At 53.0% G+C, this 26,412-nt stretch overlaps 1 protein-coding gene across 1 annotated transcript; it reads right to left on the bottom strand.

The window, feature by feature from the left end:
- Nucleotides 1–1,013: 1,013 nt before the first annotated feature.
- On the bottom strand, nt 1,014–25,583 carry CAPN9 (calpain 9). Its single transcript, XM_027094057.1, has 11 exons — nt 25,371–25,583; nt 21,559–21,572; nt 18,287–18,455; nt 17,287–17,370; nt 14,536–14,621; nt 12,404–12,528; nt 7,830–7,892; nt 6,925–6,995; nt 6,315–6,393; nt 4,382–4,498; nt 1,014–1,078 (listed from the first exon to the last, which is right to left on the bottom strand). The coding sequence occupies exons 1-11, from the start codon at nt 25,581–25,583 to the stop codon at nt 1,014–1,016; spliced, it is 1,086 nt and encodes a 361-aa protein (XP_026949858.1).
- Between the last annotated feature and the right edge of the window lie 829 nt (nt 25,584–26,412).

The raw sequence follows: 26,412 nt of genomic DNA, 5'->3' as shown, positions 1-26,412 counted from the left end.
TCTAACCAGCGCTCTCAGACTTTAGTGGGTTTAGGAATTACTGTGTATCCTGCTAAAATGAGAGCTGATCCACTGGGTCTGGGGTGGAGCCTGGTTCTCTGGATTTCTTTTTTTGCTTTTATTTTGTTGATTTCTTTTATTGAGATATAATTGACACGTAACATTGTGTAAGTATAAGGTGTAAATGCATCGATTTGATCCATGGATATATTGTAAGATGTTCACCACCGTGGCGTCAGCTAGAGCCTCTATCATATCACATCGTCATTTCTTTTTTGAGGTCAGGACAATTAAGAGCTCGTCTCTTAGCAGCTTTGAAGTTTATAACACCATACTGTTGACCGTGATCACTGTGTGGTACTCTGCATTTCTCATAAGCTCCCCGAGGCGATGGCCATGCTGCTGGCCCACAGACCACACTCTGGGCAGCGGGGGAGGGCTATCCACTCCTGGGGACCCTCACCCAAGCCTCCAGAACTGACCCATTCTCTCCCCTCCATCATTTTTGCTGTGATCAGCCCCTGCAACAGGTAAAAGTTGTGTAGTCCTTAGGGTCTCTGAGGTGTGTGCGCATGCGCAGAAACACACACACACACACACTCCCCCCCCCCCCCCCCGAGAATCTCGAGACCCACAGGACAACGTCATGAACAAGAAGTGAACTTTGGAAGGCAGAGGGCAGGAGGCCGCGGAGCCCATGTGGCAGAAGGAGGACGGGACAAGGGGGCAGGGTTTGCTCGCTCACTCTTCCAGGGGATTAATCTCTCTATGCCTCAGTTTCCACCTCCGCAAAATGGGGATACTATTAGTCCTTAGCTCAAAGGGCTACTGTAGGCTTCTACTGACTGCTACATGAATAGTGCCTCACAACTATTAGCAATATTATTATTATTATTATTATTACCCTGAGGGTAGATGTGGACCCTCCCATGTGATCATGCATTCAGCAAGCATTATGGAGTGTGGGTTGTGCCTAGCCCTGGCTGGGTCCCTGAGCGGGAAGTCTGGCTGGGTCATACCTCATTTATGTTGAGATGAATGAACTCCTTGTTCTTCGTGCCGAGGGCCTGGAACATCCCTGATGGGAGAGACACAAGAAAGGTATCATTGCGGAGACGTTCCTTCAACAGGCTTAGCTATTTTCCCATGGCCAAGGGGCCTTCCGAGAGGCTGGTGGAGAAGCCGCTCCAACCGTTGCTAAGAGGTGAGCATCTTCTAGGGCGGCGGCCAGACTCAGGCCCCCTGAGCGGGGTGTCTCTCAATGGGGGGAGCCTCTGGAATTCCTGTGATGGCAGAAGCCGGTGGCCTGAGCACTGGGGAGTGGGTCTCTTCATTTACTGTATGTGGGCCAGCCGGCCAGCTCGTGGACCCGAAACATCTCCCCTATCTTAACTGTTGGGGGCTACAGAGCCCTTGCAATCCATGGACCTTCTCCCCAGAGGAAAAAAAAAGCACGTGTACATAAAGGTTTGCATGAGTCTTGAAAGCTGTTCAGTCTCTGCACGTCCCTTCTGAGGAGGTGAGCGCTGGTGGTCCCACACGCAGGCAGAGCTGGGGTAGAAGAGAGCCTGTGTGCCTCGTTGAATAACCCGAGACAGTTACTTTCCTCTCCTGGCCTCAGTCTCCCCATCTTAGTCCAGGTGGTGGAACCCGTCCACACTGGCTTTACCTGAGCCTCACCTGGGACCTTTAAAATACCCCAGGAAGTAGGAGGGGCTGCCACAGAACAAAAGGGACAGAACCCAGCAGCCACGTGCAGTGAGTAGGTCCTGAGGAGACCTGGGGAATCTCAGTGTGGACCGGGGCTTAGAGGATGTTGAGAACTCACTGAGAAGTTTGTGGGGGTGCGAACGGCATGACGATTATGTTAAAAAGAAGTCTCTCTGATAGGGATGTTTACAGACAAAAGGACCAAATTTCTGAGACCTGTTATTAAATAACTCAGGAAAAACAGTATGCTTTAGGGGGTCATGTGGAAAAGATGAGCAAGGTGACAAGTGAGGCTGGGTGGAAGGCGCTGGAACCACTGGGGAATTTTTATAAAGATGATGCTGTGTTGCCACCCCCTAGATTCTAATTTAATTGGTCTTTGTAGCCTGACCATTAACAGTTTGGGATGCTCTCCTGGGGACTGTCATGGGGCAGGGTTTGAGAGGCACCGGTGGAGGGCACACGGGGACCGGTTATTATTTTTTTGTTTTGTTTTTAAACATCTTTATTGGAGTATAATTGCTTTACAATGGTGTGTTAATTTCTGCTTTATAACAAAGTGAATCAGTTATATATATACATATGTTCCCATATCTCTTCCCTCTTGTGTCTTCCTCCCTCCCACCCTCCGTATCACACTTTATACTTAGGTGTATGAGCAAAAATTTCTAGAATAAAGTTAAAATCAGCCTGGGGTAAAGCCCTAGCTTTGGGATTTTTAAAGTTCTCCAGATGGTGAATCTAACAGAAGGATTCTAGAAAATTGAAGAACAGAGAAAATCAAGGAAATAAAAGTTGGTTCTTAGAAAAGATCAATAATATTGATATGCTTTTAGCTAAACTGACCAGTGATGTTCAGTTTTGAGTGTCTTCTCCCTAGGATTCCTCAATTATAAGAACGAGCTGAGAACCCCCTACAGGAAAGGACTGGGCCTGAGGGGATTCAGAAAGGAAAAGGGCAGTTGAGAGAAGAGAAGCCACCAAAATCTCACTCTCTCGAGGTCAGCGCTGACTGGCCTGTAAGTCTAATAAGCGACCGCCTTTGAGGAGGCTGTTTCTACAGTGCACCTCTCATTAGCTCCCACTCACACCCAGAGAAAGCCTGGGCCCTGAGGTCACCCGCCAGGCCCTGCAGGACCTGCCCGCCTGTCTCAGACCATCATCCCCATCAGTCATCACGTGTACCTTGCTTGTCCACTCAGTACAGCTCTCTTGGAGCTTAGAGTCTGGTGGAGACAAGCTTCAAATGAGTAACTCCGTGTGTTCTAAGTGTCCTGAAAGAAGCAGCGGGAGCTCCCCACCGTGGAACCGAGGAGCACAGACTTTGCCTTTGTTTAGCCAGTGCCTGGAAGTCACCCAGTAAACATACTTTAGAAAGTGCCAAGCAGGACTGGCTCCATTATTTGTTGTGGGACCCCTTGTTAAAAAAATTATTAAGGAAAAAAAAAATTATTAAGGGGCTTCCCTGGTGGTGCAGTGGTTAAGAATCCACCTGTCAACACAGGGGACACGGGTTCGAGCCCTGGTCCGGGAAGATCCCACATACTGAGGAGCAACTAAGCCCATATGCCACAACAACTGAGCCTGTGCTCTAGAGCCCGCGAGCCACAACTACTGAAGCCCACGCGCCACAACTACTGAAGCCCGCAAGCCTAGAGCCCATGCTCTGCAACAAGAGAAGCCACAAGCAATTAGAAGCCCGCACACCGCAACGAAGAGGAGGTCCTGCTCGCCACAACTAGAGAAAGCCTGCGTGCAGCAACGAAGACCCAAAGCAGCCAAAAATAAATTAAAAACAACAACAACAACAAACTCTAAAAAAAAAAAAAAAATTATTAAGATTCAAGGGACTTCCCTGGTGGTCCAGTGGGTAAGACTCCACGCTCCCAGTGTAGGGGGCCTGGGTTTGATCCCTGGTCAGGGAACTAGATCCCTCATGCATGTTGCAACTAAGAAGTCTGCACACTGCAACTAAAGATTCTGCATGCCGCAACTAAGACCCCGTACAGTCAAAATAAATGAATAAATAAATAAATATTTTTAAAAATTATTAAGATCCCAGATGGTGACCCCAGAGCGTGGGCATCCGAGGGGACACCTGCACAGCAGTCACCCTGGTGTTAAGTCACAGGCTCTGGATGTGCTCCGTTCAGCTTCAACTGTGTGACTACCCAGTGAGGGGTGGGCGGCTATGAACTGCAAACGCCAAGGACCACCTGTACGTAATCTCTCTCTCTCTCTTCCTGGGCTAACAAACAGATCTTCTTTGAGACAATCGGGTCAGTGTCTAGGGCTTTTGTAAACACAGAGGGATGGAGAGGGAAGGAGGGCAGGGGGGACAGAGGTAGAGAGAGAGAGACTCCCGGTTCTGTGCCCTGTGATGGGATCTGACCTTTCTTCTGATGCGCGGCAGGAGCCCCATCCCCACCCAGCTACCCTCCCACAAAGACACTGGGAGCGGATGGAGGATGACGGTACCAGGCGCACTGCAGAGAAGACGTGCACACCCGCCCCTCGGCTAGCCGCACATGGCACACAGATGGCGGGGCGTGTGGCTCAGCCCGCCTTTGCTGCAGTTCTCAGCAGGTTGCCCCTTACATGCTCCTGGAAGGTGATGGAGCGAGGTGTGCTCTCCCTGGGCTCAGGAACACGCAGCCCCCCGGACACTTACGGCTTGCAGTCTCCAGCCGGACCAGGCAGTTGAGGAAGTCATCGAAGCCCAGTTGGCGCTCCTGGTCTGCGTACCTGAGAACGATCAGCTGCAAGAGGGGAGGGCTGAGCTGGAAGCCTGAGGGGAGACGGGGAGGATGGCCGCCCTGGCTGAGCCCCACGGGTGCGCCTTCAGGGGCCCCAGTCAGCCCAGGGCTGCCCCAAGGGAGGGAGCCAGGGTCTACCCGGCGCCCTTGGCTCCGATGCAGTATGACCGTGCGCCTCTGTCGGGGGACACTGGGGAACCCACAGTGTCACTTGGTGAACCTTCTGAGTTTGCCAAGGTCAGGGTCTTGGCTTTGACCTCACATCACCCATAGGGTCTTGCTGACGTTTCAGGAAGCCTTGCTTGGGAGAACTTGATGCTGGGCAGTGTTTAAGCCCCAAGTCCGGTGCCACCCTCTGGTTCTAGGGCTCCACTTCCAGCTCCCGCTGGCCCTGGGGGGATTCCAGCCAGGACACCCGCAGTAAGTGTCTGTTTCTCATGGGCATTTTAACCCAGAGGTGTTGGGGGCTCTGGAGGCCGAGTTATGCCGCTGCCCTCAGTGAGACCTCACGCTAGGCTCGTTCACACACGCCCACGATGGAGCGAGAACCTGGGCCTGGGTGCTTTGCTTCCCTTCTCTTTGCTCATTCGACCTCTTTGCTCATCGGTCGAATGACGAGTTTAGAGATGGTAACGCTCCTTATAGATTCAACACTTAAGGCTTTGATGTCTAACCAGCATTGCCTTCTTTCAGTTCAGCCTGCGCGCTCCCTTTCCAGGAAATGTTCCACGTATTGCTTAGAAGCCTGCCCAGGGTCTTCCTGTGTCCTCGTTCCCGATTCCAGACCAAGAGGGGGCCAGTCCAGAGGAAGGACATGGTTTCTGGAGCCTGCACAGTGGAGCTGGCTGGGGGCAACACCCAGAGTCCTGGCGGCTGCTCTGGGTGGGGCAGGAAGAGGGCGGGGTGAGGGCCGATTCCCTCCCCCTCCCCAAGCCGGGAAAAGAAGGACGTGGCCACACCTCCCTCTCTGAAGGGCTCCCTTTCCCCCTGCTCTGTCCTTCTGCCCTAGAAACCAGGTCCCCAGACCCTAAGAAGATCAGGCCCTTCTCCTCTGTGGCACTCTCCACATTTATAATTAATTTCGTTTCTTTGCCATCACACAGGACCCGAGCTGGTCCTGATTTTGTCCCATTATCATACCATGAAGCTGACAGTGTTTCCCGATGTTTATTTTACTTGGAAGGGAACCAGATTCCAGGCTTTGGCCGGGCCCAGGGGTATGTGTGTGAAGCCTGCTTTGTGAGCAATGCCTTGTGGCCTGGCGGGGTGTAGGCTGCAGTGGCCGTCCTATGCAAAGGACAGCTGAGCCCCAGAGACTCGGACTGCCCTGGCAGGGGCTGCCAGAGGGTTAGGAATGCCACCTGGAGCCCATCCCTCATTCAGGAAATGGGTATAAACGACAACGGAATCATTGGTTTGGATTCAGTCTGCTGGTGACAAAGCCAGAGACGGGCCTCCGCGGCAGAGGGATACACGAACTCTGTGTACCCCAAACCTGACCCCAAACCATGGGATGGACATGCCCTGCCTCTCTGTGTTAATCGCCATCTGAAAGCAGAAATTAAAGGTTTGGGAGTTTGCCACTAGAGTCGTATATAACTCTGCTTGGCCAGAGAATTGCCCAGAGGCTGAGGCCTCGGGGGGTCAGGCTGAGTTCAGCCTCAGTGGATACACGTTAAAGATCCCTGATGAGAGTGAACAAGTCCTGAATTTGAGGCTGGGCCCCGCCCTTAAGAAGCATCGATTCTGGTCAAAGTCCAGCCCCCTCCCTGGGCCGCGAGAGGTGAGTGGCTGCCGCAGACAGCACCCGGCACGCAGACGGCTTGCGCGGCCCAGGCTTCCCTTTACCTGTGGCTTTCAGGGCGGTCCGCAACTCGTAGGGGGACACGGTGCCAGATTTGTCAGCGTCAAACTGAAGGAAAAGGTTCTGTAGGGGGAGAGCAGAGGCACTGAGAATGCGAGCACGCAGAAGCCCCCGCTGAGGCTCCTTTGATGGCAGTGATGGGGTCCACGCAGGGGAGAGACGCCTCTCACCAGGCGGAAGGGGCAATGGTAGGCTTAGCGTCTCCAAAAGTGTGGGTCCCTTTGTTTTCCTTTCATATTGGGTGGAAGCCCTGCGGTACTGCCATAAGTACGGGGAGTAAATATGGGAATTCCATCTTGATTTCCTCCCTTCCACCTTTTCAAACACAGATCCTCTGGTCGGCAGCACCTGGACCCTTAAAATCCCTTTCTGGGACTCCCCTGGTGGTCCAGTGGCTAAGACTCTGTGCGCCCAGTGCAGGGGGCCCAGGTTCCATCTCTGGTCGGGGAACTGGGTCCCGCATGTATGCCTCAACTGAGACATGACTCGGCCAAAATAAATAAATAAATATTTAAAAATAAGATAAAATAAAATCCCCTTCTGCTCTAGGCTTGTACGGTCCCCTAGCAGCCACGCACTGGCTGGGTTACATGCCATCCACTTCTTCAGCTTGTCCCAGAACACTCTGAATTCACCAAACCCTAGCTTCCCATTGCCACTGGTGTGTGCAAGTGAATTAAGGAAGAAAGAAAGATGTGAGCATCATGTCACCCCAAGGCTCCTGGGGCTGCAGGGGAGGAAGGCAATGGGCTGACATGGGTGACATGTGTGACACAGACTCAGGGTTCTGAGGGGGGGTTAATTATTAAGCCATGAATCTCTGGAGAGGGGGCATGGCAGGGGTGAGGGGGGATGGCAAAAGAAAGGTTGTAAACACACATATGAAGAACTCTTCATTGCCCTGGACAGCACCCCAAAGTGGCAAAAAGATCCCCAAGTCCCTTCACAAACATTTATCCCACTGGCCAGTCTGTGCCTCTTTTTTTTTTTTTTTTTTAATTTTTGGCTGCACTGGGTCTTCATTGCTGCACGCGGGCTTTCTCTAGTTGTGGCGAGTGGGGGCTACTCTTCCTTGCGGCGTGCGGGCTTCTCATTGCGGTGGCTTCCCTTGTTGTGGAACATGGGCTGTAGGTGTACGGGCTTCAGTAGTTGCGGCTCGTGGGCTCAGTAGTTGTGACGCACGGGCTCGGTAGTTGTGGCTCGCGAGCTCTAGAGCGCAGGCTCAGTAGTTGTGGCGCATGGGCTCAGATGCTCCGCGGCAGGTGGGATCTTCCCAGGCCAGAGCTCGAACCCGTGTCCCCTGCATTGGCAGGCGGGTTCTTAACCACTGCGCCACCAGGGAAGTCCCCTGTGCCTCTTGATTTTGTTCCAATTCTAGCACCAGTGTCTCCCAGGCTTTGGTTATTCTCTGTGAAGAAGACTCTCCACATTCCAGGGAAGTCTGCATTAGAGAAAAACACTTAACATCTATTTCTGCCTGCATATTTGGAAGGATACCTCCATTAGAGAAATGATGTTTTTACAGGAAGTCAGGCTTAGCTTCTCGAATTTGATGTCCGTTTCTGAAATCACACAAGAAAGCAGAATTCAGTTGACCCCTGATAAGATAAACCTATTTCCATCTGCTGAAAGTCCAGCAGGGTGGTTAGATCCGGGTTGGTGAGGGTGGTGATATAGTCGCTCTTAAGATGCTGGTGAGAGTAGAACATGGCCTTTGGGAAGGAACATTTGCAAAATATAAAAAAAGCTTTAAAAGCTTTAAAAATGGGGATATCCTTCCACTCTTTATCCGAGTTTCAAGAGTCCCAAGCAAAGAATTATAAGTTAAGATTTTTACCATCAGGTTACTTGTAATGGCAAAAACTTAGAAATGATATAAATGACCAATGGAAGGGCATGGACAACAGTTTATGTCCACATGATGGATTATTTCTGGGGAAATGCTCATAAAAATTAAGTTTAGGAGACAGGGTTTAAAATTATTGGAGAAATTTGAACACTCACATACTGCTAGTGAAAAGGTACAGAAATCACTTTAGAAAATAGGCAGCTTCTTAAGAAGCAAATATAGAGTTACCATTTAACCCAGCAGTTGTCTTAGCTATACACCCCAGAGAAATGAAAACACATGACCACATAAAAGCTTGTACACGAATGTTCATAGCAGCATTATTCATGATAACGAAAAAGGGGTAACAACCCAAGTGTCCATCCACGGATGAATGGATAAACCCTACCTGGTATATTCCGACAATGGGATAGTATCCAGCCATAAAAAGAAGTGAAGGAGTCCTGACACGTTACAACATGGATGGACCTAGAAGGTGTCAGGCTAAGCAAAAGGAGCCAGCCAAAGAGAAGCACATTTTATATGATTCCTTTTATATGAAAAGTCCGGAACAGGCAAGTCTATGGAGACAGAAAACGGATGAGTGCTTGCCAGGGGCTGGGGGTTCGGGGGAGGGTAGTAAATGCTACTGGTACGAGGTTTCTTTCTGGAGGGATGAAGTGCTCTGAATCAAACGAAAATTGATTGTGGTGACGGTTGCACAACTCTATGAACATGCTAACATCCACTGACTTGTATATGTTATTTAAAAATTTTTTAATACAATTTTAAAGGTTATTTTCCATTTGCAGTTATCACAGAATGTTGGCTATATTCTCTATTGTACAATACATGTTTGTAGCCTGTCTTACACCCTATAGTTTGTACCTCCTATTTCCCCCACCCCTGCCTCCCTCTCCTCTCTGGTAACTGCTAGTTTGTTCTCTATATCTGTGAGTCTGCTTCTTTTTGGTTATATATTCACTAGTTGGTTGTATTTCTTAGATTCCACAGTATTTGTCTTTCTCTGTCTGATTTATTTCACGTAGCAGAGTGGTATACTTCAAATGGGTAAATTGTATAGTATGCAAATTAACTCTCAAAGCTGTTAATTCAAAAATAATATTGCATCTACAGGGTAATACCTACTATGTGTGTACCTATATATACAGAGAGAGACACACACCCACAGACTACACATCTGGTACATAAACACATACACAAAGACACACACATATATGTTAAAGTGGTTATTTATGGGTAGTGAGATTAGCCGTGATGTTTGCCTCTGTCATTAGGCTTTTCTGCATTTTTCAGAATCTTTTACCATAAACTTGAATCATTAGTGTAATCAAGAGATGAGCGGGCTTCCCTGGCAGCGCAGTGGTTAAGAATCCACCTGCCAATGCAGGGGACAAGGGTTCGAGCCCTGGTCTGGGAAGATCCCACATGCTGCGGAGGAACTAAGTCCGTGCGCCACAACTATGGAGCCTGCGCTCTAGAGCCCGCAAACCACAACTACTGAGCCTGCACGCCACAACTACTGAGCCCGCGTGCCTAGAACCCGTGCTCTGCAACAAGAGAAGCCACCTCAATGAGAACCCAGCGCACTGCAAAGAAGAGTAGCCCCCGCTTGCCGCAGCTAGAGAAAACCCGCGCACAGCAATGAAGACCCAATGCAGCCAAAAATAAATAAATAAAATAAATAATTTTTTTAGAAAAGGAAGAAATGCGCAATGAAAGCTATTTTTAAAGTCTACCTAACGTCAGCTCTGAAAAGCCGGTCTGCAGCTGGGAGGAGCAGGGGATCTGGGGGAGCTCGAGGCGGCAGGCGTCCGTCACACGTCCCTCGTCCCCTCCATGGGAGTCCTGGGGTCCCCGGGGTGCAGGTAGGGGTAGTGGGTGTGAGCACGTACTTTTTTTTGCGGTATGCGGGCCTCTCACTGTTGTGGCCTCTCCCGCTGCAGAGCACAGGCTCCGGACGCGCAGGCTCAGCGGCCATGGCTCACGGGCCCAGCCGCTCCGCGGCACGTGGGATCTTCCCGGACCGGGGCACAAACCCGCGTCCCCTGCATCGGCAGGCAGACCCTCAACCACTGCGCCTCCAGGGAAGCCCCAGGAGGAACTTTTTTCCTTTGAAGTAGGCGAAATGACAGCACTGTACTGCGAATGAAAACGATTCGGTGACGGAGAGGAGTTCGTAAATGAGAGAGGGGAAAGTTTGGGGAGTATGTCCTGGGAGGAGGGGCGGTAAAAGATAAAAGTGGAAAGAGATTGGAAAGGCTTTAGTGTCAAGATTCCCAGAGGAAAGGCTCCAGATTCAGAGTGCTGACAGTTTTAGTGTCACGCGTTGCCCGGGCCAGTTTCAGCCCCAGGGGTCGGGCGCAGCTCCTTTTGGAAGGGCAGTCATGGTGCAGGGCTGGACCGTGGGCCGTGCACAGGGCACTCCCTTTGCTGGGTCTCTCCCTGGGGGTTTCCTCATTTCCTCTGCCCTGTTTCTCCTTCCTTCTGGGCCTGACTTTCCTTCCACTAGCTTGACTTCACGCAGCCTCTCAAACTCTGTTCCCCCCGCCTGCTCTTATTCGGCAATTCGTGGGAGAATCCGAATTCCAGACCTCGCTTTCTTCGGGTCTGCTCTCTTCATGTAACTCATCAACCCTGTACAGTACTCAAAATTCAAGGTCGATGTGTGTCTAAGGTCCAATTCAACAGCTTGTCAATCTCTCAAACACCCTGATTGTTTTCCACAAACTTCTTCTACTTATGAACTCATGGTTCCTGAGACAGATGGCTAGCAGGACGCCAAGCTCACTCACCAGGCGGGGCCTTCCAGTTAGTGGAGGATGAAAACGGTGGCGTGTCTTAATTCTGGGTCAAGGCTTTTAGGAATTGGGGATATCTTCTCCAAAGGTTTTTTTGTTTCTTCCCTCTTCTGCTGGCTTTCTGCAGGTGACTGTGTCACTCCAGCCACACGAAGGATGGAGCTTGAGTCCCTGATCACTGCATGGAGAGAGCCACCCACAGAATAAGAATGTCCTCCTGGACGGTTACAATGAGTGAGAAATACGCTTGATTGCGTTTGAGTCTATACATTTTGAGTCTATTTGTTATGGCAGCTGGAGCTACCTGGAGTCACTGGAAGTGTGGGACCACCATAACGGAATCTAAAATATGTGAGCCGGCTTAGCAGCTGGGCAGCAGGATGAAAGGGACTATTGGAGCTGGAAAATAGATGTCCATGTTATTAAGGGCAAAAATGCCACAGTTGTTGTCTGTAAAATACGTAAATATACTGCAGCCAGAGCAAACGCTCACTGACGCTGCGCTCGAGGGGAAAAGAAGGGAAGAAACTGGAATATGAATCACGTGTGCTAGTTTTTGCATGTTGTATTTAATAAGGTGTCATAAAAAAGAGATGAGTTCAGGCTAGAACGGACTGGTTTGAGCACATGAAAGGGAAGAGAGCTAGAAATCCAGAAATTGTGGCCGTGGGACTTCCCTGGTGGCCCAGTGGCTAAGAATCCGCCTTCCAACGCAGGGCACGTGGGTTTGATCCCTGGTTGGGGAACTACGATTCCACGTGCCGTGGGGCATCTAAGCCCACGTGCCACAGAAGAGCCCGCGCGCCACAACGAAAGATCCCTCATGCTGCAATTAAGACCCGACGCAGCCAAAAATAAACAAATTTTTAAAGTATGTATTTCTTAAAAAAACAAAAAGGATTTGTGGTCTTGCAGGGCTGGATGCACCAACTCTTTCTGGACCCGACGGGAAGAAATAAGATTGAAAAAAGCCTCCAGAGACCAGGGCCCATTAAAGTTTTCAGTTAAATGGAGACTCAGCCCTGTGGAAAGTCCAGGTTAGGTATGTTTCCTTCCCACTTAGGTCTGTATTTTTAGATGCTCTCAGGTAGAAGCTTTCAAGGGTCCCTGTGACCAAGCTGGGCACGGAGGGAGTGTACCTGTCAGGGCTGCCTGTCTTCGAATTCACGTGCAAGTGGGGATGATGGAGTGCTCAGAGGAAGGAGGTTGGGCCGGAGACCAGAGGCTCAGCCCCACGTTTTCTGGATCGCACTAACTCCCCTGGGCCTCTTAAACCTGCAGATAGGGTGAGTCCCCCAAACGTGACATTACATTCTCTGCCAGCCTGGGTTTTGAGACAAATGGATTTGATTTACCAAGAAAATAAAAGAAAATAGAAGAAGCAGTGTTTCTTACACCTAAGGGCAGTGAGACACGCTCACACCTGTGAAGGAGTTAATGCGGAAAGGAAAACAGAGACAAGCATGGTACCAGAACTCCCTATCATCTAGAGCAGCGCGGCACAGGCGCTTCTGCTCGGCTGGGCCAACGGAACGCCACTCAGAAGAACTAGGGGTGAACAAAGCCAGCGTTAGGCACAAGGTCACGGACGGCAATGGGAACGACACTGGCCTTGGGGTGGGACCTGCCCCTCCCTAGGGACCAGGGTCCACATTATGTGGGGAGTGGATCCTGAGCAGGGCCCTGGAAATGTGCCAGTGCGTGGAAAGGCTGGTGGGAAAGTACATCTCCAAGTGCAGCGGATGCAAAAAGGCCCTCAGGACCACTGGACCCTCCTCCACGGAAGATTCTCCTGGGGCCGTCACAGGGAGTTGAACGTGAACAGGGTGGCAGAAGGAGCCCAGCGAGAAGCCACAGCGGGCTGAGATGTGGGGCCTGGGACACTCCGTCTACCTCTCCTCGTGGTTGACAAGCTGACACTTTGAAGAGTGGTGATAATACCGCATGTTCACGCGTGCTTGACATTAAACACAGCAAGTGCCTTCTTCACAAGACCGCGCTAGGAAGCCCGGTGGGCTTCTGCCAGGTAGACGAGCCCGCCTATGGGCAAGAAGCCTCAGGTGTACAGCGCCCACTGTCCTGCAAACCCAGGAGTTCCACCTCCAGGTGCACGGAGTTTCTGTGACCCCCATGAGCACCTCTAAATAGTTCAAATTGAGTCACCACCACTGCGGTGCTGTAAGCGATGTGTCTACCTCACCTACACCTGTAGACCTTGTCCTGGATGGGGGCGGGGAGAACTCAGGTAGAACATCTCTCCTGTCCGGGGAAGCGCAGTACCCAGGGCCCCTCCCCAGACACCTCATGGGCCTGGGGGAGTACGCAGCCCCTTCAGCCCTGTTCTCACAGCAGGCAGGGTCAGTGTCAGGGATCGGCTCGTGGACCAGCTCCCCGTTACCCCAAGGCCGAGTGGGGTCAGAGGGCAAGCTGGTGTCCAGCCTCGAGCCAGCGAAAATGCACTTCCTTTATTTCTCCCTCTGCGTGTTTCCCAGGAGGGGGAAAAAGGGTTCGGCCCTTTTGCACACCGCGATCCCTGAACCGAGAGACTCCAAATCTATTCACCGTAGGAAGCCGTGTCATTAATGTGGGTTTATCTCCTTCTCTCCATTTCCGACTGGAGAGGGAGGCTGATCTCTTCCCTCCTTCGATGGGTCTGAGGAGACAGAAGCCCGGCGGACGGCAGGGATGGTGGCACGAGCCCCGCGATGGGGCCGACAGGCAGGCCCGGGCTGTGGAGTCTGCTTAATGAAGCCCCCGGCACACCGACGGCCGGGGGGTTGGTGCCTCTGTGGGAGCCGAGGACAAACGCTGCCCCGTTTCACTGAAGCTCGAGACTCGCTGCCAGGCTCCCTGGGGCCCCCCAAGCCGTGGGTGGGCAGGAGTGGGGACGGGTTAGGGGGCCCTGCCTGACCTGGAACAGCCCCCATCCCAGTCACCTAGGTTGTTCCCCGGGGAACGAGGAGGGGACACATACAAGACAGGCAGCCCTCTCTGTACAATCAGGGGCCGTATAAACAGCCCAGGCGGCTGCTCTGTGACGGGTGAATTTCCTGCTCCGTTCCCTCTGTCTCACTGTGGGCCACTGGGCCTCTGGCCAATGGTCAGTGACCATGAGAGAGAACACTTCAGCGACCTGCTTGGCAATGTTTCAGGGATTCTCACACCTAAAGTACTCATTGCCACCCCACCTGCACCCAACACACACACACACACACACACACACACACACACACACACACACAAGCTCTTCATCACTGGGGTGAAGCCTTCACCACATCACGGGATTTAAAGTTCCCATGGGAGGTTATACAGTCACTGACATAACACAACTCTGGGAAAGGTAAAGGGCACCGTGAGTCTTCAAGTTTGAGAGCGTGGAGGGCCCGAGGGCAGAAGTAAGGTCCAGACGCAGGACAGGACCCTCCTTGAACGGGAGCCTGGAGAGAATTGTAGTCAGGCTGCCCCCTCTTCACACGTGCACAAGCCTGCCCTGGCCTCGTACCCCGTGAACCGTAGGGAGGTGGGGATCTGTCAGAAGGATGGGCGGAGACTGACCTGTCACTCCAGGACCCAGTCCACTCAGCTTGGCCCCAAGGGTTCTGGACTCTGACAAGCTCTGTATTCTGGCCTCGGAAGTTTACCTAAAAGGGAAAAGCGTCAGAGAAATGTGAGATGCTAAATCCATCTGTGAGCTCCAGGGTGGGTTCTCTCCAGCTGAGGCCGCCTTTTCTGAAAGCCTGTTGACACACTAAGAACTCATCCGTTGTTAACTAGCCCTCAAAATTTCCTAATTCCGATTGAACGCGATGTTACGTTAATCACCCCAGAATGGTTACGTCGCATCTGGGAAACAAAGCGGAATTGTAATGAACAAGAAGTGAGTCCACAGGAATCTTCAAACGAGTGAGTTTTCTCTCTAGACTGGAAGCCCCCAGAGGCAGAGGCAGAGTCTTATTTATCGTGTATCTTCAGAATCCAGCAGTCAGTGGGTCTAACACTGAGTTTTCTTCATCCTTATCATCTGACCCCCAGATGATCAGAATATAAGCACATGCTGGGAGTTTAAACAACTGCAATAAACAAAAACCCACGACTGAGTCTTCTAACTCCGATCTTCTCCCCCTTTCAGGGGTCACATGAGGGTCTCTGCTGCCACACTGAGAGCCCTTGAGCCAGGACAGAAAGAGGACTCAGGCCTCAGGCTCTGCCCAGAGCAGGAAAGTGCACCAATGCATAGAGAGGTTTTGGGGGTGGAAGGGTGAGAGTCAAAGACTTCGGTTCATCAACGATCCAGGAATTTTAGTTCTCAGAACAGTTTGGCATAAATGTTCTCTTTTTACGTGCAAAGTCATTTAAGTGAGTAGGACCTCTCCAGAGTCCAAGTTCGCCATGAAAGAGGTTCATTCGTTGAAATGTGTGGGGAGGTGAATTCCTTACAGGTGGAGGGGAAGCACACGCAATTGAACAGAGTGTACGATGGGAAGGTTTCTGTCATCACTTGGAGTAACATTTAGAAGATCTGACATCAGGAATCACAGGCCTGCTCAAGTGAATGATTGGAAGGCGTGTGTAGACAGGGAGGGGCGAGGAGGGAGCTAACACTGCAAAGAGTCCAGCTGCCTCTCCCTCTAGGACACGTTGATCACGCCGCCCGCTGAGGGGGAGGGACAGGCTCCCTCTGCACCCCGTGCTCCCCACTCATTTGGAGCATGTCGCTCAAAACATGGCAGCTGCTGGAGGAGACCGGAGGTGCCCAGGTCCGCTACCGACTGGGTTTGAGATTCACCCAAGCGGGGCGCGGAGGGAAACGCTTTGGACTTCACTGAACTTGACCCTGCAAGGGCGCCACCCTCTGCTTCTCATCTTCCTCTCTCATCTCACTTTCTCCCCTCCTCTTTCCCGCGCACTCCTCCAAACAAAGCACTCCCCGAGGTTACAGTGGTGCCACGTGGGGTCTGGCTGCGCCCCCTCCCCACCCCGGGGATTAGTGCCACCCTGAGCTACAGCTGCAGAGAATAGGACTTGTGATGGTTAATTTTATGTGTCAACCTGACTGGGCCATGGCGTGCCTAGATGTCTGATTATGCGTTATTCTGGGTGTGTCTGTGAAGGTGTTTCTGGATGAGATGGGCATCTGAACTGGCAGACTGCATACAGCAGATGGCCTTCCCCTTTGTGTGTGGGCCCCATCTAATCAGCTGAAGGTCCAAAAAGAACAAAAAGGCAAAGGAAGGGAGAATTTGCCCTCTCTGCCTGACTGCTGAGCTGGGGCTTTGGGCCTCTTCTGCTCTTGGGCTGGGACTTACTGATTCTCCTGGTTCTTAGGCTCTTGGGCTGGGACTGGAACTCCACCACTGGCTCCAGCTCGTGGAAGGCAGGGCTCCTAGGCCTCTATAATCAGGTGAGCAATTCCGACTACTACGTCTCTCCATATACAGACTTAGCCTACGGGTGCGGCTTCTCTGGAGAACAGTGACTATGACAGGACTGACGTGGAATCAGGGAAGAAAAGAACAGAAAAAACAAAGGCCAGGTTCCTGCAGCTGCTGACCAAGTTTATACTGTGCCGGCCTCACAGGTCGCTCTCTCTCTCTCTTCTTTCTCTCTCTCTCTCTCCTCTCTCTCTCTCTCTTTTCTCTCTCTTCTCTCTCTCTCTTTCTCTCTTGCTCGCTCGCTCTCTTTTCTCTCTTCTCTCTCTCTCTCCTCTCTCTCTCCCTCTCTCTCTCTCTTCTCTCTCTCTCTCTTCTCTCTTCTCTCTCTTCTCTCTCTCTCCTCTCTCTCTCTTTCTCGCTCGCTCGCTCTCTTCTCTCTCTTCTCTCTCTCTCTCTCTCTTCTCTCTCTCTCTTTCTCTCTCATTCGCTCGCTCTCTTCTCTCTCTTCTCTCTCTCTTCTCTCTCTCTCTCCTCTCTCTCTCTTCTCTCTCTCTCTCTCTTCTCTGTCTCTCTCTCTCCTCTCTCTCTCTCTCCTCTCTCTCTCTCTCTTCTCTCTCTCTCTCTCTCCTCTCTCTCTCTCTCTTCTCTCTCTCTCTTTCTCTCTCGCTCGCTCACTCTCTTCTCTCTCTTCTCTCTCTCTCTTCTCTCTCTCTCTCGCTCGCTCACTCTCTTCTCTCTCTCTCTCCCTCTTTTCTCTCTCTCTCTCTCCTCTCTCTCTCTCTCTCTCTCCCATTTGCTGTTTTGAATTCCAGCCTTTCTTTTGTGGATGAGACATCCTCTGTCATGTCCAAAACTGCAGTTTAAACTGCAATGCGCTCTATAGGTTTACGAAGTCTGTCCCCATACCCTGTCAACAGGGGTCCCTGTTGCCTACCTGGTCAACGCCCGTCACTGTGTAGGCATGACCCCTAATGAGACCAAAAGGTGTCCGGGCTTCAGGTTCTGCAGCATTGCTGATCTAAAACAAAAAAGGAGCAGTATCTACGTCAAACCTTCCCCAGCTGGCCAGACACAGCTCTGTGTCTGGCGCAGTCCCTCCTGCCCCCTCAGGTGAGGGCCCTGTGAGTGGGCATATAAAATGGGTACACGGGAAGCCCCCTAAGTGGTGAGCAGTGACATACAGCGATTCCCAGCCTCTTCCCAGGGTGGAGGCCCCTTGTTCTCTGCTTGGACTTCACTGAAGAGCTGACATTCTTGCCCCCAAACAGAAAAACCTGACCTTTCCCACCACATAGCAACAGCAAGGGACAGACACCAAAGAGGCAGTAAGAAGAATATAACCCTATGACATGCAATTCTATGTCACAAACTTGAAAAAGTAGAGGAAATTTACTAGCAAAGGATAAATTCCCCAGGATAATCCAAGAGGAAATAGAAAAGTTGAATAGGATTCAAAAAATAGATGCGGTTAAAATCACATGCGTGTGTTTGTATGCATAAAGAAATTAGAAAAAATGCTGTTCTGTTTCTCTCCACGGATATATTTTTTCATGATCTATGAAGTGAAAGAGACAAGTTTCAGGAAAGTGAATAGTAAGGTTCCATTCAGTAAACACCGCCCCCGAGTCTGTGCATATACGCGCGTGCCTGTTGCATGAGCGAGGACAGAGGCGTGATGGACACCCGACAGGCGTCCCGGCATGGACCGGGGGAGGGAGACAGAGTTTTGCCCTGTCCGTCATCTCAGGATTCTTCCACCTGATACAGCAAGGGCGTCTTACCTCTGCAACTCGAAAACCATTAAACACAAACGTTTGTTTTAATTAAAATGAATAAGCATTGCCCCCGCCCCCCTGCAATGTATGCCTCTTCCGTGGGCAGCCTGGCATCTGAGCCTAGAACAGTGCCTGGGATGCGGCCAGCCAGCGACTTACGTCAATGGAGCAGCCCACCAGACAGCCCCTCTTCAAGACCTTGTCTAGAATCTCAGAGAAGTTCCCGGGAGCCTCCTTGGTTGTGAAGGTCTCTGCCACGCCCGCGGTGAAGTCCTCTATGGCCTCGATGGCGCTGCCCCGCTTCAGAGCCTCGTAGCTCCCGTTCAGCCTGTGAGGGCGGCAAGAAAGCCTGGCAACGGCTGCAGGGAACAAGGATTACCACTAGGTGGCGCCCCTCAGCCAGAGTTTTTCTAACCAAGAACCACCTCCCGGGGCTCGCCCCGGCTGGAGGTGTGGAAGAACGTGGGAAGCAGGGATGGGGTTTACTTGGAGCTCTGAGGAAACCAGAGCTGCTGAGAACTCTGTGAGAGAGGCAGTGGGTGTGGTGGTAAGGAGACAGGCGGGGATCTGGGACCCTTGGCTCCAGGGCTGCCGTGCTGGCACCTGGACACACCTCTCCTTGAGCAACCGAATACAAAGAAACTGTATGGGACTAAAAATAACCACGTGCATGCACAGTTGAGACAAATTCTGGACAAAAGAGACCAAGAAAAATAACCAACTGCCACTTTTGAAGCGCCGCGAGCAAAAGCGGGGCGCTGCGCACGCCCCCCGCACGCAACGCCACCTAAGGGGTGGGCAGACCGCCTAGGCCACGCCTCCCGCCCGACCCCTGGACACACCGCTACTCTCACCCCGTATAAGGAACAAGCTCGCCGCCCCATCCCCCCAGGGGAAAAGGAAGCATGTTGCTTGATCTCGCTACCCCCTGCTGCAGCAGGGGCCCCCATAAAGCCTTGCCTGACTTTCCTGTCTGGCCTCTGGTCAGCCTCTATTGATTAAGGAGGCCGAGAACCCTGGTTCCTGACAGACTGCAGGTCCAAGTGTCAGTTCCCCCACTTACAAGCTGAGGGATGCTGTTCTCACTCAGTGCTTCAGTTTCCTAATTTTCAAAATGGGGCTGCACTCTTCCCCCTAGGGCTGCTGTGAGGTTTAAATGAGCCTCCTCTCGTCTCACGTGGAATGGGGCCTGAGCGTGAAGCTGTTAGTACTGAGACCGAGAGGGAGATGGAGGCATTTCTCCTGCTTTCTGGAACCATGTAGTCCCAGCCGCTTTTCTCTCTTCATCTCTTTGATTGATACGGTTGTACATTAACAGCTTACATCAGTGCGGTGCCTTTGTTACAGTGACTGAACCAGTTTGTCATTGTTATTAAAGTTCACACCATATTCCCGTTTCCTTAGTTTTCACCTAACGTGCTTTTGCTGTTGGAAGATCCCATTGCAGGATCCCACATCATCACACTTAGTCAAGTCTCCGGAGGCTCCTCTGGCCCGTGACAGTTTCTCAGGCTTTCCTTGTTTTTCATGACCTGGACAGTTTTTTTTTACATCTTTATTAGAGTATAATTGCTTTACAATGGTGTGTTAGTTTCTGCTTTGTAACAAAGTGAATCCGTTATACATATACATATGTTCCCATATCTCTTCCCTCTTGTGTCTCCCTCCCTCCCAGACCTGGACAGTTTTGAGGCACTGCCGGTGTTCTGTAGAATGTTCCTCAGTTGGGATGTGTCTGCTGGTTTTCTCACGCATAGACTGGGGTGAGGTACCGTTCTCATCATGTCGCAGCGAGCATACATCGCGTCTTCATGACTTGTCCCTGTCGATGTCGCCTTGATCACTGGCGGAGGTCTCCTGTCTGTCATGTTTCTCCTCTGTGAACTTCCTCTCACCCCCCATTACTGTCCTCTTTGGAAGGACTTAGGAGTGGGGGTCATGCTAGACCTTGAGGGCAGAGTCTACAGAAATTCCCCGGAACTCTTCTATGTGGCAGATTTGTCTCTTCTCCCCCGTTTATTTATTCAATGATTTATTTACATCAGTATGGACTCATGAATATTAATTTTACACTTTGATTTATAATCCAATGCCATTTTACTTATTTTGCTGCTTAATTGTTCCAGCTTTGGCTACTTTCGGCTCCTTCGGTTGGCTCCTGTGTCCCTTTGACATAACTCCGTCACTGTGTGTGTGTGTGTGTGTGTGTGTGTTTAAAGCATACACACACGCATTCACTTCCTGACACTGCAAGATACTCTAGGCTCATCTTCTGTGTTTCTTGCCCCAGTCCTACAATCAGCCTTATCTCCAAGGAGCCCTGGTTCCTTTGATTGGAGAATGGTGTTAGAAACCAAGACCTGAGAAGTAAGAGTGCTTGTTGCGATGGGATTGTCGTTGTTCATAGGCCCTCTCAGCTGACAAACAAGGAAATAATACCTGTGTACTAACCCATGAGTGACGCATATACTCATCGATGTGTAACGATCTCTATTCAACTAAACCTGAGATCATACTGAGGTCCCCAACTCTGACACACGACCACTTATATCATTCTAGCCTCCTCCACCAGGCTTCTTCGTAACCTCTCGCTCCAACGATGAGAAACCTGGCTTCTCCCATCTGCCACCCATTTACTTAATTGTTCAATTCAGTAGATATGCATAATGGTATCAGAATTGTTGTCCTGTACCCCATGAGAAACAACTTTGCCAGCTAGTGTGCAGCGCTTGTGTACAATCTCTCTGTCCTTCTTTCTTTCTTTTGCCACGCGGCATGGGGGATCTTAGTTCCACGACCAGGGATGGAACCCTCGCCCCCTGTATTAGGAAGCGCAGAGTCTTAACCACTGGACCCCTAGGGAAGTCCCAATCTCTCTGGCTTTCAATCTCACAGACTGCACTCATTTCCAGAGTTACTTAGGTCAGCGCCTTTCTCGCCTACACCTTCAATGAGTTTGTTTCATAGATTTGTGATACTATTAGCTTGTTTTGTCACAGGCTGGGATTCCTTTATCCTCCTAGATGAGTTTTAAGTTCATATATATTAAGGTTCACTCTTTGTGCTCTAAAGTTCTGTGTGTCTGATAAATGCATGGTGTCGTATATTCACCATTACAGTATCATACAGAATAGTTTCATTGCTCTAAGAAAAACCTCTGTGATCTACATATTCATCTGTGTGTGACGGGGCGCTGCGTGGGAGTGTCGGATGCCCATGTGCCACGTGGCGCGTGTGCTGACGGGCGTGGGTGCCTCCTCTGCTGAATGTGTGACGTGTGTGGGCATGTGGAGTGCGCAGGCCCACGCACGTGCCCCGTGTGCGCTCCCGTGCGTGGCGCTTATGCCTGGGAGTCCTGCATATGAGTGTGGGCCCCAGAGGTGTGTTTGTTCGTGACAAATGCTGTCTGGGGGCTTGAGGACGAGGGTTACCTGAAACCACCGTCCTGTGAAGGGAGGATCAGAGGGGTCTCCACAGACCTGAGGGGACCCCAGACTGCGGCTTGGGGACCCAGGGAGGGAGGATGGCCTGGGCACCAGCAGGTGGTTTCCCTGGAGGACTTTGGACCGAGCGTCCAGGAATGTTTGCTTTCAGGGCCTGTACGGTTCACCTTGTACCTCATTAGGGGCTCAGCCACACACACAGACTTTTCTCTTTAAGGACTTAATTTACGAAGGGAAAAGCCTCATTTCTAACAAGGCGGGAGAGGCTGGGCCCTACGACCCACGGCTGTGCGCTGATCCCGGCTGTGTGCCCAGGGCCGTCAAGGCAGAAGGGGGCACGGGGTGGGGGAAGGGGGACCTGGAGCGCAGCGGTCTCTGGGGCAGGGCAGCCCCAAAGGGAGCCCCACCGTGCAGGGAGGTCTCGGCCATGTGCCGTGGTGCACGCAGGCTGCCAGGGGCCGTCAGCCCAGGCTCGAGGCGGGACCAGGGCCTTCAGGAGGCCTAAGAGTCAGCAGGGAATTGCATGGAAGACGGCAGATGGGAGCAGGCAGACAGGAAGTCGGGGGCCGAAGGGAAGCCGAGGCGCTTGTGAGTTGAGGGGCTCAGGCTGCAGGCGCAGAACGGAGGCCCTCGGCTGCACTGCACCCTGGCTGTGTCCCCATCAGCCCTCCCCGCGAGGCGACCTCCGCTTCCTACCCCAACCCCAGGCCCAGGTTCCCCCTCGGAGCCTCCTTGCCCCGGGCTCCCAGGGGGACGAGGCGCCTCTCCGGCACCCCCGGACGTCCCCTGATTTTCCTGGCTCTGGTTGCTCTCGGGCACCACTCCCCGGCCCCCAAGCAGAGCTGTGTTTGCCAAGAAGGTGGTGCTGGCAGAGCGCCCGCCCCACGTTCCCACTGGACGGCCAGGCAGTCGCTGCTGGGACACACAGCACGTGAGGGCCGAGGAGAAAGGCAGACAGCGCCCGAGCCACGGAGGCTCCCAGAGGGACGCCGCGACTCTTCCCGCGGCGCTGCTGCCCTGGCTGACCCCGTCCCGGGACCCCGGGCTCTGTCCTGCCAGAGCAGCCTCAATCCCCACCCGGGTCCTCGCCTCTGACGTCACAGACGCGTGTCAGACGGGACGCAAGGCCCCTGCCCCCCTGAGTAGGAGACACGCAGAGTGTGTTTCTGGGACTGAAGACAGAGCGGGTGAACGCAGCCGCAGACCAAGCAAGGGGCAGAACGGATTCTGAAAGGGAATGCAGGAAGGACAGCTGCCCAGTTATGATACACCAAAGCGGAGCGTGGAGGGGCCCGAGGTGTCAGGCCTTCGGGTGGGAGCCTTGCCCATCATTCGGGGCAACACTGAGCAGACGTCAACGTTAAGGTGAGCACCTCCCAGAGCTGAGGTCTGGGGCGCTGGAACCCCTTGGGGGTCCCAGGGGCCCTCGTTCCAGGAGGGCACAAAGACGGTCTCCAGCCTGGCCTGTGCACGTCACGCTCTTATCGTGGAGCAATTTCAACTTTGGCAGAGAGAGGGCGAGCCGTAGGCTCCAGAATGACACCTGAAGCCAGGGGATGACCGTGCAGGCTGGAGGGGGGGCGCCCTCCTGGACGGGGGTGACGGCGTTGGGTTCCAGTCACACCCGTGACCGACGCTCTGGGGCAGTGCCTGGGGAGGTGCCCGGCTCTGTCATGTGCTGCCTGTGCGTGTCAGCCATCAGGCTCCAGCTTCTCCTTCGCTAGAATGGGGAGATTGACGATGCCCGGATTTTAGGACTGTTTGGGATTAAATGAGATAATCCTGGAACAGTCAGTGTTGGCCGGTCATAGTAACTGTTGGCTGCTATCATTGTTTAGAAGGTGACAGAAGGTGCTGGAAGCTGAGAGTGCAGTGGGGTGTGGGATGAATGAGGGCCTGCCTCTCAGAAGGCTTGGTTGCCAGGAGGGACGTGGGCAGGTCATTACATTAAAACAGCGTGAGTGCTGAAATGGGATGGCCGCTGGTGCTGCAGGGAGCCGGGAAGGCTTGGTGGGCGAGGCCCCTGAACAACAGCCCAGATTCCCCAGGCAGAGCAGGGCCTCCCAGGTTGACAGGGCGTTCCGACGGGGGGGGCCGACCGCGGGGAGGGGCGGCGGGTGCAGGGCAGCCTGGGCCTCACTCCTGGCTATCGCTGAGCCCACTGAGGGTGCAGAGCCGGGGACGGCAAGGCCCCTGGTGGCAGTAGGCGCGGCCTGACGGGCTGCGGCTGGAAGTAGGGAGACGAGTTAGGAGGAAAGGAAGAGACTGGAATTTCTCAGAAGAAAGGCTGAGCCATTCCGTGATAGGCTTGTCAGACTTAGGAAAATACCGGACAACCAGAAGTGGCTTCCTCCTGAACCAGGGCAGCACGGCATATAGATGTGCGCTCACACGCACACACACACACACACACACACAGGCTACAACGGGAGATAACAATTAAGAGCTAACCACTGCGTGGGACTTCCCTGGTGTCCAGTGGGTAAGACTCTGCACTCGGGGAACTAGATCCCGCATGCGTGCCGCAACTAAGGAGCCCCCGTGCCGCGACTAAGGAGCCCGCGTGCCGCGACGAATATCCCGTGTGCCGCGGCTAAGACCCGGCGCAGCCAAAATAAATAAATTAATAAATTTTTTAAAAAGAGCTTACCACTGTGTAAATAACAGCTTACGTGTGCTTTGGGCCCGGCCCTGAAGAGGCCGGAGGTTTTCGTGTTTGTTTGTTTTTTATAAGTAGACATGTTATATGTTTACAATATCGACATCATTTGAATGTAGGGAGATGGTGAGGTCGATGTGGTGCTCGTGGTGAGATGGGATTCAGCGCTGTTGCAGTAACAGCAACCGCAATCAGAGCAACAGCCGTCACTTGTTGAGCAACTTCCGTGTGCCAGACGTCGGACCTACGTTGGTCGTTAACGTTCCCACCTTACAGGTGGGGAGACTGAGGCCTGGGACCACGGTCAGGGGTCAGGTTAGCGGCAGGGTGGCACCAGCACTCAGGGTCTCCCCTTTGGGTCCGGCACCCTTAGCCTTGCCCACAGCGTCCTGTCCCCACAGGAGCCGTTCCCAGACCAGCACCCTCCCTGGCGGAAGGAGAGCCAGCCGGCGCCCGGTCAGAGGTCGAGCCCTGACTGATCCAGCACGGCAAATATCGATTCCTGGTCCCAGGAACCAGCTGGTGCCACGTGGGACCATCACCTCCAGACTGCTGGTGGCGGGGGGCCTGCGGGGACACAGATGGTGGCTGCCCTCCAGGAAGGGAGATGATCTGGGGAGAGAATCCCTGCTTCACGTGCCCTCTGTCCATCGCACAGGTCCTGAGCGCTCGCTGAGTGAGCCTCTGTCCACTCTGAGCATCCTAGGCTCTGGCCAGAAGCCCCCGAGCACCTCGGGCGCATTGTCTCAATGTTAGCGCAAGGCATCTGCAGGGAACAACCTCCCACCCGTTTCTGCGTGTTTGCCCTTGGGCTCTGGTGGGACATGTCACCCGACACTTCCGGATAAAGCTTTGACTTCCACTCACCACCTGTGACAAGACCCTCTCTGATCCTGAGTCCCGGGCCTCGGCGGGGAATCATGGAGCCAGACACCCTGGCCACCACCCAGAGCAGCCAGTTGCCCCCCGAGCATCATTCCTGCCTTCAAACCGCATACCTTCTAGGGCTCTCAGGAGATGTGCCTAAGTCCAGTTTGTGCATAGCCCATGCCTCCCAGGCCATCCTTCCCTTGATGCCCCCTCCTGGGCTGCTGAGCTGCACACCCCCTGTCTGTTGCCCACCCGCCCTGGCAGCACTCACCCCCCGCCTTTTCCACACGAAGGGGAGCTGGGGCCTCTCGCTGTAGAAGAGAGAGGAGCTGTTGGCTGGGAAGTCTGCATCCTCCAACAGAACGCCCTTCTGCAGACACGTCTGCCTCAGCTCCTCCAAGCTCTGGCCCGAGGAGTGGGTGATGCGGGCATCCTTGGGGGCGGGGAGCTCCTGAGGTCCTGGGGCCCGGTAGAGGTAAGGCATGGCTGTCCTCGGGCCAGCAGACTCGGGGTCAGTGATGGTGGGGAGAGGTGAGATGCAGGTGCCAGTCAAAAGGAACCAGTGAGGCAGCACTGAGCTAAGCGGACCTTGGCCTCCACCTGCTTTCCTGGGAACCTCCCTGTTAGACGGAAACGGGGCACATCCTGATGGCAAACTGTCACAGAGCCCTCTGCCCTCCCAGGGGATCCTGCAGCGCGGCAGGAGCTCTGAGGCTGAGCCGGGTTTAGGCGGAGACAGCGCTCTCTGCTTAACGCACGGGGGAGACCCCGGTGGGAGAGAGAGGGCGGCTTTATGGCAAAAGAGCGCAAGATACCAAACTGGTCCAGGAGGTGGCAGGCAGCGCAGGCTTTGCTGTGGGGAGAGGGCACGGGGTGATCTTCAACCACCTAAAATCAGAGAGTCGCCGTGTTCTGTAGTTGGCAGAGAGCTTAGTGAATTACAATAATCCATGTTGCACGGACAGCTTTCTCACAGCCTCCCATTTTGATTTAGAGCAGGGTTGGCAAACTTTGTCTGTAAAGAACCAGAGAGTAAATCTTCCCGGCTTCGTGGGATGTGTGGTCTGTGTTGCAGCCGCTCAGCTTTGGGTTGTAGAGCAAAACAGCCACGACGCTGTGCGAACCAAACAGCGAGGCTGTGCCCCATCCAGCTCTACTTACAAAAGCAGAAGGGCTGGATTTCATCCAGCCGGAGCTGGACGGCTCTGACCCCCGACATGGGTGCACTCACAGGGGACGTCCACCCCTCCTCCAGGGCAAGGATGCCTCTGTCTCCATCCTTCCTGCAGCTGGTCTTGGAAAACAGTTGCAGA

The sequence above is a fragment of the Aethalodelphis obliquidens genome, unplaced genomic scaffold, assembly GCF_003676395.1.
Source record: "Aethalodelphis obliquidens isolate GAN/ISIS:26980383/991018 unplaced genomic scaffold, ASM367639v1 scaffold87, whole genome shotgun sequence".
Lineage (NCBI taxonomy): Eukaryota > Metazoa > Chordata > Mammalia > Artiodactyla > Delphinidae > Aethalodelphis > Aethalodelphis obliquidens.
Note: the sequence above shows the minus strand (reverse complement) of the source record. Positions and strands in the feature narration are given on the sequence as shown.